The 22,310-nt window shown below is 38.7% G+C and overlaps 1 protein-coding gene across 1 annotated transcript in view; it reads right to left on the reverse strand.

Annotated features, from left to right (window-relative positions):
- The window catches only part of XYLT1 (xylosyltransferase 1), a 253,315-nt gene that overhangs the window by 21,843 nt on the left and 209,162 nt on the right, over positions 1–22,310 (reverse strand). Inside the window, exons 8-9 of the mRNA XM_075179751.1 lie at positions 13,279–13,541; positions 6,781–6,976 (exon numbers count right to left, since the gene is read on the reverse strand). Of these exons, the coding sequence (XP_075035852.1) occupies positions 6,781–6,976; positions 13,279–13,541 (459 nt within the window). The remainder of the gene's footprint in view (positions 1–6,780; positions 6,977–13,278; positions 13,542–22,310) is intronic.

Here is a 22,310-nt window from a genome sequence, read left to right on the forward strand (position 1 = left end):
GACCATGGCCTTATCTGCGTGGAGTTTGTATGTTCTCTCTGTGTTTGCATAGGTTTCCTTCGGGTGCTCCGGTTTCCTCCCACACTCCAAAAACATACTGGTAGGTTAATTGGCTGCTATCAAAATTGACCCTAGTCTCTATCTCTCTCTCTCTGTCTGCATGTGTGTATGTTAGGGAATTTAGACTGTATGTTCCAATGGAGCAGGGACTGATGTGAGTGAGTTCTCTGTACAGCATTGCGGAATTAGTGGTGCTATATAAATAGCTGATGAGGAGGAGGAGGAGATTCACAACTTGGGGTGCTCCTTGCTGTATGCTGGCTAATCACGGTAATGAATCTGAATATGCACCCAAATACAAAAACAAGATTTTCAGATGAACTTCAAGGGGTTGAGACTAGACAATTAGGGAAGCATTCATGGTTTAGATGGCAGTCACAGAGAACTTTTGAATGGGTGGAGAATCAGAAGTTGCCATTACTTTCAGTAGAGTGATCTTTTTGTCATGTAGGCACACTTTATACTGAGTAGCACATTTTTATATTATCACATAAACCAATCAAAATAAAACATTGAAATATGCAACTGTAAGATAGATCCCAAAGACAGCCATGAAGTTCCCTTAGTCACAAGACCTAAATGAGTGTAAAAATTTGCAGTATTTTAGGAGAAAAATTGAATCTAATTAAAGGGTTGAATCAAAAGAGAAGGCAGTACTTTCAAGTGGTATTTTTACTTTTGTGGTAATGCACACTGCAATGGCAAACCCATAAAAAGTCAGATGAACATCAAAAGGGGGAAAAGGGGGCATGCAACTCATTCTCAAATCAGGTTGTTTGTGCAAAAAAGAATGCACTGCTCCTCAGCTTTTTTCCAGATTGAAAATGACCCCCACTGGCAGTTTAACATACAAAATTACAGTGGACAATAGCTTGAATATTAGGCCGTCAAAATAAAGGTCTTCACTGTCTGTAGGTGATGGGTACAGTTTAATAGTGTCGTTTGATGGGACTTTGGCATGACATCACAGATCCTGGCATGGAGGCACAGTGGTTTGCATTTCTGCCATTACTGGGGACCAGGGCACTGCTAGAGTTTGTATGTCCTATACGTGTTTACATGGGCTTCCTCCTTGTGCTTCTGTGTTCCTCCAAAATATTATTCTGCTAAATTAGCTAACTTTGGATGTGTGTGTGTGTGTGTGTGTGTGTGTGTTTGTGTGGTAGCGAATGTAGACTGCGAGCTCCAATGGAAAAGGGACAGATGTGAACATTCTTTGTAAAGAGTTGCATAATAAGTTGGCTCTATATAAATAAAGGTTCATAGTAATACTCATGTCCCGAACCTTCTCACTGTCCTATATATCCGAACATTCCGATTATAAAATTGGTAAGCTATGTCCATGCCACCCCCCTTCTGTGACAGCCCATGTGTCTTCTCTTTGACAGAAATCAGGACTGTTGGAAAATATGCTGTCTATAGTCACTTATTCTGTTCCTTGGTTACTGAGGCATTAATGGCAGCTTTTCGGAGCTAGTACCGATTTCTCAAACTGCTGGAGTGCAGAGTCTGTTGTCCTGTCCTTACAGATTCCTCCATCCCTTTCCGCTAGCCGGACACTGTGCTTCGCTCAACATTCCTCTTCATAGAAAACAATTGTCATGTTTAATGCACAGCAGACTTTAGCCAATTCTATGTCTTTGTCAATCACTTGTCTACCAAAGACCTCTGGGTAGATTCATAGAATATTGTTTTTAATACTTAGACTTGCAGCTAATTTGATAATGGATGGTAAGAGTATTGAAAACTTAGGAATGGATATAGAATACATAAACACTTGTGGTCCCTACGGTAATCTGCTCTGAGTGGGCTACATATTGTTGGACGCAAATTGTCATTAGATGTAATATTGTGGTGAAGTTTAACCTTGACTAGCATTGATTAAACACTGCCCTACTGAGCATAGTCAATACAGGTCAGTATGTACAATGTGATACATTAAATCATGTCTATTACAATGTATCTGTTAATTTTTCTTAAATAAAAGGATAAAGAAATACAGACTTATATCTGCCCACAAAAGCACTCAGCATACCATAGTTGATGAAGGTTAAAGATGCCCAGTCATGAATAGAATTGGTTCTCAAACTAGTTTGTTGAATTGGCTCTAAATTTTCTACATTTGCAATAGATTCTCAAACATCAGACTAAAAATATTAATTTAATTTGAGCAAGGCAAACAAATTTAATCTTGTTCAAGCTTAAAAGGTTACATTGCATAGTATGCTTAATGGTTTTCCATGCAAACTGTGATCTCTTTGCACTCAAACATCCGACAGAGTAAGTTTTATTGCTTGAATTTCAAAAAACATTAAGAAAACTATCAAATTTAACCACATAAGCTTAAAAGTCATCATTTAATAGTTTGTTTTAAGTGCAAGCTGTGAACTCGAACAACAAACCACAAATTCGCCCACGGCAGTCGAACCCAAAATCATGACTGCTGCAAACAAAGCTCAAATTTCGATTTGGTTCAAATAATTCTGCAGTCTTAGAAAATATAATGATAATTGAATGATTGCCATTTCTAACCTATCAATCTTCTGTGTGGGGGTTTCCCTCCTCCAGAGCTTTGGTGGCAGGCACTATGTAGCAAAATACCCTGCTGGGTGGATACCTAATATTCATAGAAAGAAAGTACCCTGCCGGAACTACAGGAAATGTCATTTATTTGCAGGGGAGCAGAATAGGTAGAGTTGAAGAACATCTATAAACAGCATATACTGGACACAAATACACTAATAGGAGTAGATCTGCGCGGTTTAACCAGAGAGCAGCCCTTCACCTTTAAGTACCCAAATCCCTATGGATACACATACATAAATACAGATAAACAAAATAAAGGGAAGAAGGCGCTAATGGTAATAGCTCTTAGTTCACTCTAAAATATTGTCCAAATAAATGTTCTGCTTTTTAGATTTTTGTCTTCTATATACCCTTAAGGGGCTAAGAGGATTGCTCCATCACGTGGTGCTTTGGTATCATCATATAACACACGGGAATTTAAGGGACATTACTATTGAATGTTTTAGATTATGCTATGTCTGTTTTCTCTTCTTTTTATATATTTTCATGATGTATGTATACGAAATGGATTAATTGAGGGAGAAGAATCCTCCGTTTCACCAAGAACATTTGATTTCTAAATGGATAAAATCTAAAAAGCAGAACATTTATTTGGACATTAATTTAGAGTGAACTAAGAGCCATTACCATTAGCGCCTTCTTCCCTTTATTTCGTTTATCTATATACTAGACACAGCCATTTTTGTGAGCTGAATCAATATTCATGAGAATAGGGACCTGCTAATGCATTGATAGGCAGCATTCTCTGTGATGCTACAGTAGTCTACAAATCCGCTGTGTGTCCCTTTTGAGGAAAAGCTATTATACAGCCTGGATTTTATTTATTTCTTTGCCTCCCTCTCCATTCCACTTTTTCTATGCCATCCCATAGAATCACCACCACCATGACTCTTAATAGTCCCAAAATGAGGTGAAAGAAGACAGACAAGTAGAAATCATTCTGTCCTAACTGAACCCATGGTCAAATGTTTATAATATCTAAATAATAAATAAAAATTAAATGATATGCAAAGTTCTAACCCTGAAACTCTGCCACCCTAGGCTTGGGCCTGTATAGCCTTCCCATAAATCAACGCTCAACAACTAGTCCAAAATAATCTAGTATGGACAGAGCCGTAACTTGAAATGGCAGCGCCTGGAGCAAGAAGGAAAGTTGATGCCCCCAAACCCTCAACTGTAACCAAGAGTATGTAAAATAATCATACCCAGCGCCCCCCACCCCTTCTTTTCTGCGTCCTGGGTGGCTGCCCCTCTCTCACACCCTCAGTTATGGAGTATAGATAAGAGATTTGTGACTATGGTGGATTGCACAGTTCATGTGTTCATTTTATTTCAGATTTGAAATGTCCTTGGAATTGCACTCAAAAATCATAAATTGGAAAATGATAATAATACATTCTGTAATTCTGTAGCATAGGGACACACTGTTTATGAGGTGAAGCACAAACAAAAATAAAAAAAAAAAACAACTGAAAGAAAAAAGTAAGAAAAATTACAGCGGTGATAACTTATCACTTCAGGGAATTAAAAGTCAACCAGCAGACACTTTGATAAACAGCACTATAAAAGCATTAATCTCTTTAATGGGACATTAATGTCTGGGATTTGCCACACACACCAAAAGAGTGAGTTCTACATTGGTCTTTCTTAATTGCCCAATCACGATCGCCATTTGTTATGTTGGCCACATTGATAGAAAAAGAATGTGCCCAATTAATTTCAGGCTGGTACAGAATACTAAATACGAATGTTATATCATAGCAATGTACAATGTGTGTCATTCTGTGGCTTTGTCTCACAATACAAAGAGATATTTATTAGAAGATAAAACTTCCAATTGACTTAAGCTTCCTTCTTGGTAAATTTCTATCATGTGGTTCTACTGTTTATTTGTTCTCCCCAAGGCAAAATATTTTGGGTTTTTTTAAAGCGCCCTTACTACAGGCAACAGATGCAGCCATTTTGTCGGCTAAAGTTGTACTCGTGATGCTGCAGTCTATCAATTCTCTAGTAATTAGTGACATCACTGAGTAACAACACCAGTCAGAGATGTCACTGATCCCTAGTAAGGCTACATTCTCATGAATAAGGGCTGCCTTAAAGTAGTGCTGTCCAACTCCTATGGCACAGAGGACTATATAATTTTGCACTCATGCAGCAAAGGGCCAAATCTACCAAAAAAATTATATTTACTAATAAGAAAAATAGAGAAAACATCAATTATAAGTGTGATTCGCCCATATATAAAGTTCACATTATGTCCACTAGCCCTTATGTTTCTATTCATCATATGACCACTATGTCTGGCTGACTCCGCCATTATGTGTCTGCAACTAACTCAGCCCAAGAGTTCATCTGTCTATATCTAAGTCTATTTCTTCCCCCTTGTCTGTCTCCCCATGTCTATGTCCCCAATGTCCCAACTTTGTGTATGTCTGCTCTTATTTACCTTTTGTCTTTCTACAAAACATCTACCAGCCTTTACACCCGTCTTGTGTGTATCTGCCATTCTGTCTTATCCCTCCACCGTTGTTTCCCTTTTCTCAACACTTGTTCCTCTGCTTCACATGCCATATGTATTATTTTCACAGACATTTCCTAGTCTTATCTACCAGTCATTGTTTCATCCTCAGCTCTTCTGCTTAGACTACCCCCTTCTATTTTCACTCACTTATTTCTACACTTCTTTTCTCCTATTACTCACCAGTCCTTCCGCACCTCCCAGTCTCATTCTTCACTTACACCTCTCCTTCAACAATGTATCCTATTGCTTCCTTTATGTCAACTTCTTTATTCTACCCTATGTAATCCACCTCCCGAAACCCACCTTCCTGCGACTTTTCTTTATATTACCCCCTTACTGCATTCCTTCATGCACATCCTGTGCAGTTATAAAATGTGTCCGCTTATATTACCCCAACTCTCTAGTTCTCCTCTCAATCCAAATCCTTTCCGTCTTTAATGACTCCTTCCCTATTTTTCATCCACAATTTCTTTTTATTACTTCTCTAAATCCCTTCACAACTACTGTGTTTTTCTCTAACTGCAAACCCACTCACTTAACGTTCCCCCCTCCTAATTTCACTTCTTCCAGAAACCTTAGATTGATCCTTACAATTCTTTCCCTCTTCCCCCATACCCTTTGACCTCCTGGTCTCTCTCTTTAACACTCTCCTGCACTCACACACTTTTGCAGGCAATGTGCAGACAATTTGAGCCCCACCAGAACTTGATCTGAAACTGCACAGGGAGCGTCTCCATATTGCATCAATTATTTTTACGAGCTGCAGACAGGCACGAAACTACTACAATGTGTAGGTTCTTTGTACACTTCAGCATTCAAATTTGAACTATTATACAACAATTTAGTTTGAGATGCGTAAATAACCAATATACTGTAATACCAGTGGGTTGTACAGGGAATGTATAGATTTATACATTTAGATAAGAATGAGGACCACAAATAATGATGATAGGGGGGTATGGTATGGGTAAATACAGAAAGCTTCTTCTGACATCCCCTTTGCCTGCAGATTTAGTATTAGGGGCATATTCAATTGTTCCCGTTTTCCGCGGCGTAAAAAGTATTACCATTATTACGGTAATACTAAGCCGGATTTCAGCTCGCAGCTCCCTGAGCCGCGAGCTGAAGTCCAGAGTGAAAGGTACCGCAATAACGGTATTTATGCACACTATTACCGTAATGATGGTAATAGTGCACGCGCTGCGTTACTTTGGCCAGTAACGCCAACAATTGAATATGCCCCATAGAATGTCTTATCTGACATCCCATTTTCCATACTTTTACCCTGAGGGGCACACACCAATACCTCCATGTAGAAGTCCTGGGAGTAACAGAGTACATGTGATCATATTTAGCTCTAAGGGAAAAGGGATTGTTAGAGGTGAAAAGCACACGTAGTCTGGTAATCTAATTGGTGAATACAGAAAGGGTTCTGAGTAGTATGACATTATACTACTTAAATTGGGAAGACATGTCACAAAATGTTAATCATTTAAAATATAGCAATGATATTAACATGTATTTATATAGAGCACACAATATACTTAAGTGCTCGCAATTCTGCTCTTCGGCAAAGATTATGGACATATTTCTTTTTTATATCAACTCACCTCAGAAAACTGCAGCCTTCCGAAATCACTAGTTGGATTGGCAATCTTAAAAACCTTCTTTGGCATTACCCAGGTCTCCAATGTTTCAAGCTTACTGACTGCAAGATTAGTAGCATGATGTCTAATAAGGAAACCCTGGAAACGGTCAGCAAGGAAATAAAGATGGACTGACACAGGGTGGCCCATGGGATAGTACCTGAAAAGAAAGATTGAAGCGGAATTGAGAGTAAGGAAAACATAGAAAAAGATTTCGCTTCTGCTAGCACGTATTAATCTCCCCACAGGCAGAAAAGCTGCGTTCCTACACTTTACCACTTGTCTCTGCAGGTAGGTGAGGAAAGAGTTACACAACAGTATCCTCTAAATATCTCTTAGTCAATAAATAACATCCCTCTTTATATTATCACATAGAGATACATGTAAGACCAAAGCATTTGTGTTATGCTAGTCATGTCTGAGATACAGTAGTGTGGAACGAAGAAAGATGTGCATCATGCATAAGTTTAGTAGTGCAATGAAAGGAGGATGTGCGTCATACACAAATAGAGTAATGCAAGGAAAGAAGGATGTGCGTCATACACAAATAGAGTAGTGCAAGGAAAGGAGGATGTGCGTTATACACAAATAGAGTAATTCAATGAAAGGAGGATGTGCGTCATACACAAATAGAGTAATGCAAGGAAAGAAGGATGTGCGTCATACACAAATAGAGTAGTGCAAGGAAAGGAGGATGTGCGTTATACACAAATAGAGTAATTCAATGAAAGGAGGATGTGCGTCATGCACAAATAGAGTAATGCAAAGAAAGAAGGATGTGCGTCATACACAAATAGAGTAGTGCAAGGAAAGGAGGATGTGCATCATGCACAAATAGAGTAGTGCAAGGAAAGCAGGATGTGCATCATACACAACTGTAGGAGTGCAAGGAAAGAAGGATGTGCATCATACACAAATAGAGTAGTGCAAGAAAAGGAGGATGTGCGTCATACACGAATGTAATAGTGCAAGGAAAGGAGGATGTGCATCATACACAAATGAGGTAGTGCAAGGAAAGGAGGATGTGCGTTATACACAAATAGAGTAATTCAATGAAAGGAGGATGTGTGTCATACACAAATAGAGTAGTGCAAGGAAAGGAGGATGTGCATCATGCACAAATAGAGTAGTGCAAGGAAAGCAGGATGTGCATCATACACAACTGCAGGAGTGCAAGGAAAGAAGGATGTGCATCATACACAAATAGAGTAGTGCAAGAAAAGGAGGATGTGCATCATACACAAATGTAATAGTGCAAGGAAAGGAGGATGTGCATCATACACAAATGAGGTAGTGCAAGGAAAGGAGGATGTGCATCATACACAAATCAGTAGTGCAAGGAAAGAAGGATGTGTATCATGCACAAATAGAATAGTGCAAGGAAAGAAGGATGTGCATGATGCACAAACAGAATAGTGCAAAGAAAGGAGGATTTGCATCATGTACAAATGTAATAGTGCAAGGAAAGGAGGATGTGCATCATACACAAATAGAGTAGTGCAAGGAAAGGAGGATGTGCGTCATATATAAATGTAATAGTGCAAGGAAAGCAGGATGTGCATCATGTACAAATAGAGTAGTGCAAGGAAAGGAGGATGTGCGTCATACACAAATGTAGCAGTGCAAGGAAAGTAGGATGTGCGTCATGTATAAATGTAATAGTGCAAGGAAAGCAGGATGTGCATCATGTACAAATGTAATAGTGCAAGGAAAGGAGGATGAGCATCATACACAAATAGAGTAGTGGTAGGAAAGAAGGATGTGCATTAAACACAAATAGAGTAGTGCAAGGAAAGGAGGATGTGCACCATACATAAATAGAGTAATGCAAGGAAAGGGGGATGTGCGTCATACATAAATAGAGTAGTGCAAGGAAAGGAGAAAGTGCATCATACACAATTGTAGTAGTGCAAGGAAAGGAGGATGTGCATCATGCACAAATGAGGTAGTGCAAGGAAAGGAGGATGTGCATCATACACAAATCAGTAGTGCAAGGAAAGAAGGATGTGCATCATACACAAGTAGAGTAGTGCAAGGAAAGGAGGATGTGCATCATGTATAAATGTAATAGTGCAAGGAAAGCAGGATGTGCATCATGTACAAATAGAGTAGTGCAAGGAAAGGAGGATGTGCGTCATACACAAATGTAGCAGTGCAAGGAAAGTAGGATGTGCGTCATGTATAAATGTAATAGTGCAAGGAAAGCAGGATGTGCATCATGTACAAATGTAATAGTGCAAGGAAAGTAGGATGAGCATCATACACAAATAGAGTAGTGGTAGGAAAGAAGGATGTGCATCAAACACAAATAGAGTAGTGCAAGGAAAGGAGGATGTGCATCATGTAGAAATCTAATATTTCAAGGAAAGGAGGATGTGTATCATACACAAATAGAGTAGTGCAAGGAAAGAAGGATGTGCATCAAACACAAATAGACACAAATAGTGCAAGGAAAGGAGGATGTGTATCATACACAAATTGAGTAATATAAGAAAAGGAGGATGTGTATCATACACAAATAGAGTATTGCAAGGAAAGAAGGATGTGCATCAAACAGAAATAGACACAAATAGTGCAAGGAAAGGAGGATGTGTATCATACACAAATTGAGTAATATAAGAAAAGGAGGGACTACATCATACACTATAAAAATAAAAACCATGAAATGTTCTCTTAAACAATGCAAATTTTCAGAAAAGGAGTCTTGTAAATTACATTTTGAAGTTTACCCTTACTTTAAAATGATCTGTAAAATTATAAATATGCAGATATCAAATCATAGTTAGACCATACTAGTGATGTTCGTAATCTAAGATATATCAAACCTTCTAAAAAAATGTAAAGAATCTGTGTATAGGAGACTATAAGGTTCTGGATTAGCAACTAGATCAGTTGGGCAATTGCAAAGGGTCTGGAACTGTTAGACTAGTAGATGGGAAATTGCTTTGTGGTTACTGTTGAGGAATAATATACTATGATTTCTTATTGCAGAATAAGTTCGACAGCCAGAAATCGGGTGGAGATTTTAATATTTACAGCCAAGCTGTCTCTGATGTGGCCAATGTGCACATCTCTGCAGGCTAAGAACAAAGAGGTAAGATGTAGTTATGAGTATGACTGAAGCATGGAAAGCAAGTAGGCATTGCATTATGCACAGGTATAACACGGCATTCGCTATGTACTGCCCTGGAAGCAGATATGTTCACTTTCTACAAACACGTAATTCTACCTGTATCACTGTCCACAGACATCACTTATAACATATTTAATTAGGAATTGAGAGGCCAGTGGAACCATCAGACATCCAACCCAACAAAATGTAGTATATCATACTGCTATATATTACCTATATTTATATGATATAATTAACTTTTCTGAGGGAAAGTAACAACATAACGTATTTTCTATCTGCCTAATTTTGAAGTTATCTCCCAAAATACCACCTAACTCCTTAGGAATGAGATATTACATGATCAGAATATGTATGCGCATTGACATATATTATACATTATGCGGTGTTGCAGTATTAAATATATATTATTTAATTTTCATTCTATTTACATGGTGTAACATAAATTAATGCAAACATATGCTACAAATACTTTGGTGCCTACCCAGCTAGCAATGACCTTAGAGAAGCCTAATCTTGCTGTATAGCAGTGACACAGACTGTAAATCGACACAAATACACATGGCATAATTATCTAATTGCTGCATAATAAAACTGTGTGGTCAATATTTTATCCTTCTATGATGACCAGAAATTAATAATAAACATTAAATAATAAAACCTATCCTGTTGTTTGCAGTCAAACAAAGACCTAGGGCAATGTATTTGTGTGACACTGCTCTAGATGTACCAAACCCTTTAAAAAGAAAAAGGGGAGGTATTGCCCATAGCAACCAATCCGATTCTAACACACTCTAGAAACCTACAGTTAGAATCTGATTGGTTGCTATGGGCAACACATCCACTTTCCTTTTTTAGAAGGTGTGACACATTTACCCTGGGTATTTAAACTGTTCTGCTGCTCCTCTGAGGGTCAAGAGAAACTGGATGGCATCAGCCCCTTCAAAGTCTGTTGCAGAAAACACTGAGTCGTGTTGTGCCTGCGGCTGCTGCCTCTTCTGCCTTCCCCTCATCCAGGCAGTTTAGCTGTATTAAAATGGACATTTCTATGTTCAATTTTAGTAATGATCTATTTCTACCCAGTAAAGTCCTGCCTTCTGTCTGCCTTGGAAGGTCATTTGAGAACCAGATTGCGCACAGATGTGTTATACACCATCAAAGAAAGGAACTAAAAACTTGACAACTAAATAAATGTACATAGGCACTGTAAGCATAAAAGCTTACAAAGAAACTCGCAAAAATGTTTCACTCGTTTGTAACTAAGCGTCGTACAGATATAAAACATCTGGGTAGATTTTTCTCATTATATACATTTTTTTCTTTGCTGTATGTTAACAATGCAGAGCAGTCGTAATATATACAAGACTGACATTGATGGACTCCGCAAAGACGCTGCAAACAAATCACAGCAGCCAATATAAGCAGAATCCCACCTTCTACGCTGAATACTAAAGTGCCTTGTTCTTTATTAGCATGTGTAGCAGTAAACATTTACTCATGGCACAGTCTGAGAAAATTTCACTCTTGGCAGTTCCAGGAAAATACTGATGTAAATAAACCAATAATTTAATAGGAGATTTCATTTTCTGCTTGGTCTTTTTCGCCATATGGACAAAAAAAAGAAATGCTCATAAATGCACATCAACATGGTGATGCAGGGATCGATTGTGTGTTAGACTCCAGGGTCTGAAGAGGAATTTGATCAGGACAAATAGGAGTATTGACTCTCAGTGAGCTGCTCTTTAAATATGCACGCAGACAATGGGGCTGTTGATGGGCAGATAAAGAGTCTCAGATTGTCTCATAATTGCTGTTCTGGACATTATTGGTAAAGAGGTGGCATCTCTGCAAAATTGTTTATTATTATTACCCTGGTCATGTTGATAATTCTTGTAATTTGTTAGAAAGTTCCTGTTAGTGTACATTGAAGATAACTATTTAGTCTGCAATTTACGGATTACTATCAACATTTCAATAGTATGATCATGGTTTAATTTCTATCATTTAGCACAGCAAAATATTTTTGCTAGCTTATTTGAAATTATAGTTCTAAAAAAACTTCAGGTTCTCTACCTTATACTTGAATGTCAATATAATCCCTGTCTTATTTTTAATCATTTTCTTTAAACACTCTGTATTAGAGTGCATATAGAACTGAAGACTGTCTGGGCCCTTCAGCTGCCGGGCCCCATGTAACTGCCATCTGTGGTGACTGCTATCACCAGGAAGCTTAATGAGCCGCTGTGTGAAAGCCAACATCACAAGGGATGTGAGTGTAAGTACAAGCCAGAATCCTGGGGCTCCACAATTAAATTCTTCTCAGAGGGGAAAGTCACTCTGGTGTTTCCTTCCTCTCTGAGCGGGAAGTGAATTCCAGAGAGGCTCACAGCAGAGGAAGGAGAAGTAGTCATTGGCTCCTTTAGGTAAGTGAAGTAAAGGGAGGAAAGGTACCTAGAGACCTTGTGGGACCCTTCAAAATTGTCCCCAAAACTCTGGTATCTCCTACAAGTCCTAACATGGCAATAGTGGGATGTCAAAGTACTTGATAAAACATTGCCCACTCATTGAGTGCCTATGAACACCACTGACAAGCCGCTTCCAGCAAACCTTCTGTTTATCACTTCTCTCACTCAAAACCTTGGAGTTCTGGAAAAGGTGTATTCATTGTTAATTAACTAAGGTAACACCAGTCACGGCCAGCTGTTCAGATTGCTGTATCTGGGACAGGCTGGGCGTTCGTGACAAACTGGATTTATGACCCACTACATGGACAGACGTCACACCCCACAGCAGAGCAACTCCAGGGGTTAGATTTACTAAACTACTGGTTTAAAAAAGTGGAGATGTTGCCTATAGCAACCAATCAGATTCTAGCTATCATTTATTTAGTACATTCTACAAAATGGTAGCTAGAATCTGATTGGTTGTTATAGGCAACATCTCCACTTTTCAAACCCGCCGGAAAACTATCAGCTTGATACATTTACCCCCTGATGTCCAAGAATCATATTGATGTGTTTAAAATTAGTTTAACACTCCTAGGGCTGCTCTCTAATGCAGCACTCATCGTTTTGTGAGGCATTTAAACTGTAAAGCCTTTTGTGTCCCATAGGAGAAAAACATTTCAGTATTATATAAAACTAATAATAAAAACAATAATAATAATAGTCCTAATAACACTGATGTCTGGCAGTTAATGCTAGGAATTCAATGCCAATAAAAGCAGTAGTGCAGCAAGTTTCCTAGGCCTATCATGCATAACCAAGTCTGCAGTCTTTAGGCTGGAACTACTTAACAAGACTATATCCAAGCAGATAGAGCTTTGCACATACCGGCAACTGTTTTCTCCATCAGTATGCAGGGAAGCCTCGGCTCTTTTGAGTCCCATGCGGGAAAAGGAATGGAACATAGTCAGCATGACGTCGTTAATACTGTGAATGCCGTCAGGTTCATCGTACAGATTCTCCCAGTATGACCTCAGGCCAGGTGTGCCAGATGGGAAGTTACCATACAAATAGTAGTCTAACTGCCCAATTATTTCTTGGTTCACTGCAGCTTCAAATTTCCGTGCGAAAAAGGTTGGCCTTGCTGTTTGCTGCAAAAAAATTAAAAATATATGATTATATTGTTTTACAGCATAATAAAGACTTTTCACATATGTATTATATACCATGTAAAATATAATCACTAAAGATTTGATCAGTTTTACCTTTAAATCAGTAACATGTGGCTAAATATTTTGGACAACTATAGAGTTTGTAATACCCTTTTCTGCTACAGCCCAGGAAAAATTTGGATTTTCCAGTGACTTTGAAGACATTTGTGTTTTGAGTTCATTGTTACCATTTGCTGATGCCCAATTAACAGACGCCCAAAGCTAAAAATGTAGTTTCGGGTGCATGTACGTTAAAATTCTCATAATACAAATTCTCACTTACCTGTGTTCCATGGATATCCCTTTGTTGGTGGGTCCCTTGTAATGCTCCAGGAAATCCTCTATCCTGCTACTGCTTACCTGACTCAAACAGGCAGTGGTGTTGACAATGCACCCCAGGGGCGCATGCAGGGGGGGGTTTCTGGGTCTCCAGAAACCCCTCCCCTCCGCTAACGAAGTGCCCCACATAGTGGCACTGTACTATACAGCAGCCGCGGCACTGTCAAAGAAGCGTCCGCGGCGGTATACAGCACCGCTGCGGACGCTTCTTTGACAGCGCCGCGGACGCTTCTTTGACAGCGCCGCGGACGCTTCTTTGACAGCGCCGCGGCTGCTGTATAGTACAGTGCTGCCGAAACGGAGCATGTGCCCCTGCACCCCTCCATAGACTTCCCATTTAGGATGTTCATAGAAAAGGGGTACGACAACCGTACTGTGACAAAGGCCCGTCTGAGCAGTACATCACCTGTGCTGTTATAGCCATCAGGGGTCCTGCCAAATCTGTTTGTAGCAGGATGCAAGTAAGTAAAATTTTATTTTCTCTTACTTTTTAAAGTTCTGGGTGAAATTAGCCTTTAATTGATTTTGGTGTCTACCAGCAAATGTGTTTACTAAGAAAAATGTAAAAAAATTTTTGGTAACTGGGCATGTGCTGAGCAGCCTACAGAGGGGATGCAGAAGCTTCGCTGGGCTTCACAGTCAGGATACACAGTTGTCGCACCCCCTACAACAGCTATAGATCTGCCCCTGGTCCTAAAGTATTAGGAAAGACTATGAAGTGACCATTTTACTGTGTCTATCATACGTAATCCTATAATCCTGAAATAGTAGGTACATCACCATTGTTGGGGGCAGTTCCCAAAAGTATGATGTGGGTGTATATCTATGTATTTAGACATTGGCGGACAAACCAGCACATTTGTGCATAAGAAATGCATTGCATGTCTGTGTTTTTGCTTGTTTGTAATATCACAGTATTGTCAACTAGACAAGTCACTAATATCATCATCTATTTATATAGTGCCTCTAATTCCGCAGCGCTGTACAGAAAACTCACTCACATCAGTCCCTGCCCCATTGGAGCTTACAATCTAAATCCCCTAACATACACACAGACACAGACCATGAGAGACGAAGGGCAATTTAATAGCAGCCAATTAACCTACCAGTATGTTTTTGGAGTGGGGGAGGAAACCGGAGCACACTGAGGAAACCCACGCAAACACGGGGAGAACATACAAACTCCACACAGATAAGGCCATGGTCAGGAATCGAACTCATGACCTTAGTGCTGTGAGGCAGACGTGTTAACCACTAAGCCACCATGCTGCCCTAATATATGTGTTATTAATAAACAAACATTATGTAGATATTAAGTAATGAAATATAAGCACTTTTTAAAATACATCAGTTCAGCATGTTGCAGTAATATGGCTATTTTTTATGTGTGTGTGAATAATGTAGATAAAATGACAACTCTACGTATAGTTACATAATTACTAACAGTAATAGCCACCTCATTTACCACATTTCCAAGAATATGTTGCTACACTGAAAAATGGATTTTCTTTCCAAACAAACATTGATTATAATACTTAGAACTAATGTTTCCTGGCTGGTTGAAAATTACCATCATAGACACCAGTCATAAATATCAACCCATAAATACCATTATTTACTAATGAGTAAAATAAAAAAACATACAAGCCACAGATCATCTATGGGCACCTATTTAATGTATGTTTTACAACCACATAAGCTCTTTCCTGACATCCATTTGAAGTACAGTCTCCCGATGCCTCATTAGCTACTGGTAGGCCTGTCTGGGTGTCTAGCCCAGCCGTTTATAATATGCAGAATATTTGAAAAGCATGAGGTATAAAACACTCCCAGAGGTGAGTTGTCATAAGAAACTCTTTAGTAATTTGTAATATGCATAGTATCTACTATAATAGGTGTGTTATACTCTATGGGCCTGAGTCATTAAGGAGAGCAAAGCATAAAAAAAGGAGTAATGTTGCACCTGGACAAAACCATGTTGCATTGGAGGGGGAGGTAAATATAAAATGTGGGGAAAGATTTATAGTTGGGATAGGGCATGTTATAGAATAAATTTAAATTTCAGTGTAAAAATAAACCTATCAAGTATTTGTGTCCTAGATGAAAAGACAGTCAGTATTTAACCTATGTGCAAAATAGTAAACTAATTTGCACCCTTTGCAGTGTAACATGGTTTGTCCCAGAGAACATTTACTCCTTTTTTTGCCTTATTTGCCTTAATGACTCAGGCCCTATGAATACTGTATGACATCATTGGGTAGTATATACAAATAGTCTAATGTAACTATAGAACTGATACTGCCATGAGAACCAAACCTCAGGCAGAAAAAGTTGTCACCTCACTTCCCAGCATGCACCACTTCCTTCCCCTCTCCTACACTCCTCATACATCAACAACAATAACTATGTACATACTCCCGCAGTAAGTGAGTTCCGAGAAATATAGATAGTTTACAGGCACAATGCTCAGAATCAAACTGCTACACAGCATTAATATGCTGCAGTTTACATTCATTATTTTTTTGTAAATATTAGTACTACAATTAAATTGTGTAAGATGTAGATCCATCTTTGGAGAGAATAAACTGGTATAGACCTATAACAATTATTTGTAATACTAATGACTTTCTGTAGTGCTACTTTGCATTATCTGTATGGGCTAATTCAGATCCTAGAATGGATCAGAGGAAGGTCATGACCAGTGAGGACAAACTACTTAGCATAGGAGGGTGTGTCCTATTTTTTAATTAGGGGAAGGAGTTCTGAGATTTTAGATAATAGCTGTCAGACAGGGCAGCCAATTTACTACTGGCAGGGTAGAAAACTGAATGTTTTCATCCTCTAATTACATTTTTTTGTGAGACACCACAAGTATGACATTTTAGCAAGATGGAAATGTGTTTTATTTAACTTTATTAAATGATGCATTTATATATTTGATGTTTAGATAAAGGTGTTTTTTTGTTTTCCAATATGTCAAGTCAATTATCATGTTGTGTATCGTCTAAATGTTCTGGCTTCTAATGAGTTAGTCATTTTTGCATCATGTTCATTTTATGGACTTAATAATTTATATTGTCAAGGACTGGGGTGTGCAAGGGTCCTTTTTGCTTGTGAAACAATATATTTTTCAGGGGCAGGCTGCGCTAGGGGGCAGGGGGCATCTGCCCCCCGGGCCAGTCCGGTCACGGTTGTCTGTATTTCTTGATCCAATTCGGGACCCTTGGGCCTAGCTGGAGCAGTAGTGAAACAGAACCTAGCAGCCTGGATGATCTTCCTGCTCATGTTCTTGCTGAATGTAGAATATAGCAGGGGAATGAGCAGTCTGGAAATGCTGACAGGAACAGAGCACTGACAGGAAAAGAGCACTTAGTAATGCTGACAGGAACAGAGCACTTAGTAATGCTGACAGGAACAGAGCACTTGGAAATGCTGACAGGACCACTGGAACCTGGAGCCAAGAACTATCCTCTGGAGAGAAGTGTGTTGTTCTGGCAATGAACAGATCACAGCAGCAGGTTAAAATAGGGTGTCCCAAACAATTATTGGCTGTACAGTTCATGTGAGCACAGCTACTGAATCTGGTTGGTCTGGAATGATCATCTAACTGCATCCAAGATGGCCGCGCCCGTGCAGCAGAACAAACAGTAGAGTTTGTTTACAAACGGAGGTGTGGGGAACGGGAATGCTGCAGATGACCAGAAGGGACCCAGGTAGCCGTGATATGACAGCGACGGATGAAGAAAGTGCCGCTAAGATCCCAATGTGTGACAAGTCCCATAGTCGGCTACCTTGGGCTGGGTCACTGGGCCACCTGCATTTTTTCCTTTAAAATACTCCTAATAGGCTGCTGAATCGAGTCATTGCTCCCTCAGCTAAAATTTGCCAGCCCTCCCCTGATAGTTTTGGATTGGATTTTAAAGCCTTTGGTAGCATTTCATAAATTACAGGGAAAGTAAAATAATAGGTTATGTAATTCCTTTGACTATAACTTCACTGTGGCTCCATCATAATATCCTTCCCTCTCAGATATTTTAGGTGAAAGTTTATGTCTTTTCTGTAAAATACTGTATCTATATATTTTACATAGGTTTCTTATAGAAAAGCTTTAGATACAGAATATACATTATATTTTCAGTGCTCAGTGATCGTGTTGTACAGTGTAAAAGGTTCTGCATGGCCTATAGCTTTTAATTATGTCTAGACAATGACAAACACATCACAGAAGAGAGCATTGATTTGTAGAACTATTGGCTTTTTAGAGAAGTGGATATTATTTGCAGCAATTACATGTTGGCCAAAAGTGGCCCCTTCTCCCATGTGAACAGATCATTAAAAGAATACAGATTACAGAAAAAAATATCCCTAATTCCAGAGAAATGGTAACACAATACTCTGATTACTCAGGATAATTGATTAATATAAGATCAGTAATAAAAAGATTGTGTGGAATCTGCAGTAAGATTTCCATTAATGGTCACTGAATGTTAGCAATATCCTGGCTGATGCCCATGTAGATCTTGTCTGCTAACGGAACTGAGTTGTTGCATTTTCTTCATGACCTTCACAAGTGGATACAGAACAAATCAAGGTTGTGGATGAGATGATTCCACGTTGATACATCTTAGCTGAAAGATAAATGCTGTAGACTAGACCTGTCCAACTCGTGCCTTTAGTTGTCAAAACATCCATTAAGTGTGAACATAAATTCATTCGCATACAAAGCTTGCTGAATGTAAATGATGTTTATTTGCATACATTTAATGCTCCTGCAGCATTCTGGACACCTCTAGCAAACAGAGACAAGGATATTTAGAGGAATTTGGAGTAAGTCATAGACAAGAAAGTTCTGCTAGAATTATATCGCAGGATGTGTTGCATAACATGGATGCTACAACAATCAGCGATTATTTTTTTTCCATCAGAACAACACCAAAGACAACATTAGACATATGCTTAGAAGTGCACATCAGCTCTCTGTCAGGGGACCGTTAGTTGTTCTTGCATTTCCTCCCCCACATCCTCATAACAGCATCATATTGCCTTGTCGATGGACTAGGAACTGGACTCGAGAACTAGGCTGAGCATACTCAGCATACTCACTATACTGTCAGGGTCATTACTAACATATCCCAAAAGCGCAAATCTGTTTTATAACAATAGCACCCAATTAGCTTTTATCTGTGTAATGCAGGTTAGATAATTAAAGAAAAAATGTCTGACTGGCTGCTATCAGGGGAGGGCTGGTAATTTTAGCCTGGCGGGCAAGACTCAACTCGGTAGCCTATTAGGACCATTTTAAAGGAAAAAATTTAGGTGGCCCAGTGACCCAGCCCATGAAGGCCCACTATGGGACCAGTCCAGGGAGCAGATGCCCCCCTGCCCAGCCTGCCCTTGGCTGCTATGGTTTAGTACAAAGTATACCTCTAAAACTATTTACTGGGAGAAACTGCAGGTAAGAAAGCTCAGGTGAAGATCCCTGAAAGTACTCCTGATTTCCAGCAGTTCTTATAATCAATCACATACTTTCGTATTAATCAGTATATGCAACATAAATTTGAATTTATTTTACATTGTTGTATTTTGCATATACTTAAGAGTAGGTGGTAAGTAAAACAAAAGCAGTATTTAGATTTAGATTGTACGCTCCTTTGAGCAGGGTCATCTCTCCTCCTGTCTTCAACACTTTTAACTCTGCTATCCAGCTACCTAGCCCTCCTCCTCGAAGACCCTCTTCCCCCCCGTCCCCTCTTGCTCCCTCCTCTCCCCTCTGGGGGTCTCCCTGTCATCCGTGCCCTCCCTCTTGGGCTCCGTCGTATGCAGACCTTCCCCTCTCCCTTCCCTCGCCCCTCTAGCTGTGCTTTGAGCTCACTGAATTACTGTGCTTATTGTTTACTGTACTGTGCTGTCTCACCTCGTATTGTAATTTTGTTTGTCCCTGTACAGCGCTACGGACACCTAGTGGCGCCCTATAAATAAAAATTAATAATAATAATAATAATAATAATAATATTTAAAGAAGTAAGTCGTAATTATCTTGCTGCTTTCTCCTATCATTAACTTCTTTTGCTCACTTACAGTATCATTAACTAGTTCCCAACTGCCCATTGTCTTTCTACATCATAGCGGCTCCGTATTGCTCTGAGACAATATAGAATGGCAGCGGGCGGTGGTGACGGCTGCCAGGCCCAGTAGAAATACTACACAGTCGTTGCCTGGAGCAGCAAAATTGCAGCAGCAGAAAGTTGCGCCTTGTCTCATCATCAAACCATATTTGTGTTGGTAATTTCATACAGATGGGATGTGACAGAGATTGGGGATATGGAACACTTTGGTGGCGGGTGGAGGAAGACATTATCAGAAAATAGGATCTAGGGCAAGCAGAAGATTAACCCCCAGGCTTAGCGGACACTCGATGTGCCTCCATTAATAGACCTGGGCTCAGTGATAGCCAAAGGATCCAGCGAGTAGGCACAAAAACAGAAACGGCTTGCCTGGTGGTTGCTTGGCAATTAGATGACATCACAATGATGTCCCAGAAATAGGGTACAGATTGGATATCATCTATCAGTACAATGTTAGTGCAAGGGTAACCTTGTATGTAAGTTGCTTTACGATGCAGATAAAGCTAGATTCAGTAGTGTTATTATGCAGGGGAGATCCCTCCGGTCCAAAATAGAAAATAAAATACAACAAAAAATGTTCAGTAACACCATCTCCAGCTCAAGAAAAATTACTTTAATCATTGCTGTGTGACAGGCACGTACTCATGTAAAAATGGCTGAATGTCACACAGGATGTGAAGGTCAGCCCAAAATTTCCCAAATGGCATCAGCCCTCTGTCATTCGTTCTCCCCACCCTATCCTAGTTTATTTCCACCTTACAGATTTTACAGGCAAAATAACATTTCAAACTGGAATCTGACCTACATATTTGTTGTTTACCTATACTTGTGAGATCAATCTAGCTTATTACATTTTGTGCTAAATATTTTAGATAGCACTAATTATACAAGTACACTAATTACTTCTTTCCCGTTTTCCCTACATGATGTCCATACAATTAAAAAAATACATTTATTCACTATTCAAAAAAGACAAAAAAAGACAAAAGAAAACAGTTGAGGAAAAAAAAGCAATAAAATAATTCACATGTGCATACTAGGAAACAAAAAAACCTACCAAAATGTGAAAATTTGCCTGGTCAAGGTTCATCCAGACATGGTTACCCTTGGTATTATTGTTTACTATCATTAAATTCATATTATTTATTTACTTATCATTAACATCATATTGTTTTGTTTGCTTATATCATCATTAACTTGATATCACTTTGCTTATAGATACAATCATTAGATTTCTATTGCTTTGTTTGCTGCTATGTCTAATCGAACAATACAAATGTTAACCTAGACTTTTTAAAACTTCTGAATGATAAACACGAATTTGTGCTGAATATTGTTTTTTTCTGTATACATAAATTAAATGAGGGGGGATATTAAATATAAACAAATAGTGAGATAACCACACTAGGTAATGTTGTAATACATCCCCTTATATTGAAATATTATCATCCAATTATATTCAAAGTATCAATACTGTTTTGGTAATTAGAGGGTGCACCTGAACACATATTAAGTTACTAAAGGATCAGAAAAAAAGAAGTGTACATCAAGGCATTCCAGGATGTATTGAAATTATAAAATTATTCAAATTTTATTGGTATACCTTAAAAAGTATTAGTAACAACCCGGTATAATGGAAAATAGCCAAATAAGGTGAAAAACAAACATGGTGTATGTATAGTATTGAAATTACAAGTGATAAAAAAAATTGTAGTGTAACACTGCAACTGTTTAATTGTCTTATTAATAAAATATAAAAAAAGCCTTTTAATTGTGCAGAATTATTGACTCCACTCTTGTAAAATTATCCATATAAGCTACTCCAAATCCTTTTCAAAATATACAAATTATACCTCCAGAATGAGAGTCTTTAGCTTCTTAATGAATCATCAGAAATAGACTCAAATAGCTTTCATAAGGGAGTGTATCTTGCAAGATGTGCTTCCTATATAAGAGTTTTTAACTTTCTAATATATATAATATAGATTATGGAGAAAGAATAGCCTTGAGCCCCCTTTAATAATAGCAGTTGCTGCATATTTGTATCTCAGGCCCCTATAGAAAGCAGTTAGATGGATAGCTGCTATCCATTTTATTAGATCTAAAACCCAAAAATCAGGTCTGTAACATGTACTTGAAATAGGCTCTCTTAAGCAGTGTAAATTAATCTACTTATTAGGTATAATACATACCAATATTATATCAATATAGCGCTCTTGTTAGGTATGACGCATACAAATGTTAT

This window comes from Mixophyes fleayi, chromosome 7 (genome assembly GCF_038048845.1).
Source record: "Mixophyes fleayi isolate aMixFle1 chromosome 7, aMixFle1.hap1, whole genome shotgun sequence".
In the NCBI taxonomy this organism is placed as follows: domain Eukaryota; kingdom Metazoa; phylum Chordata; class Amphibia; order Anura; family Limnodynastidae; genus Mixophyes; species Mixophyes fleayi.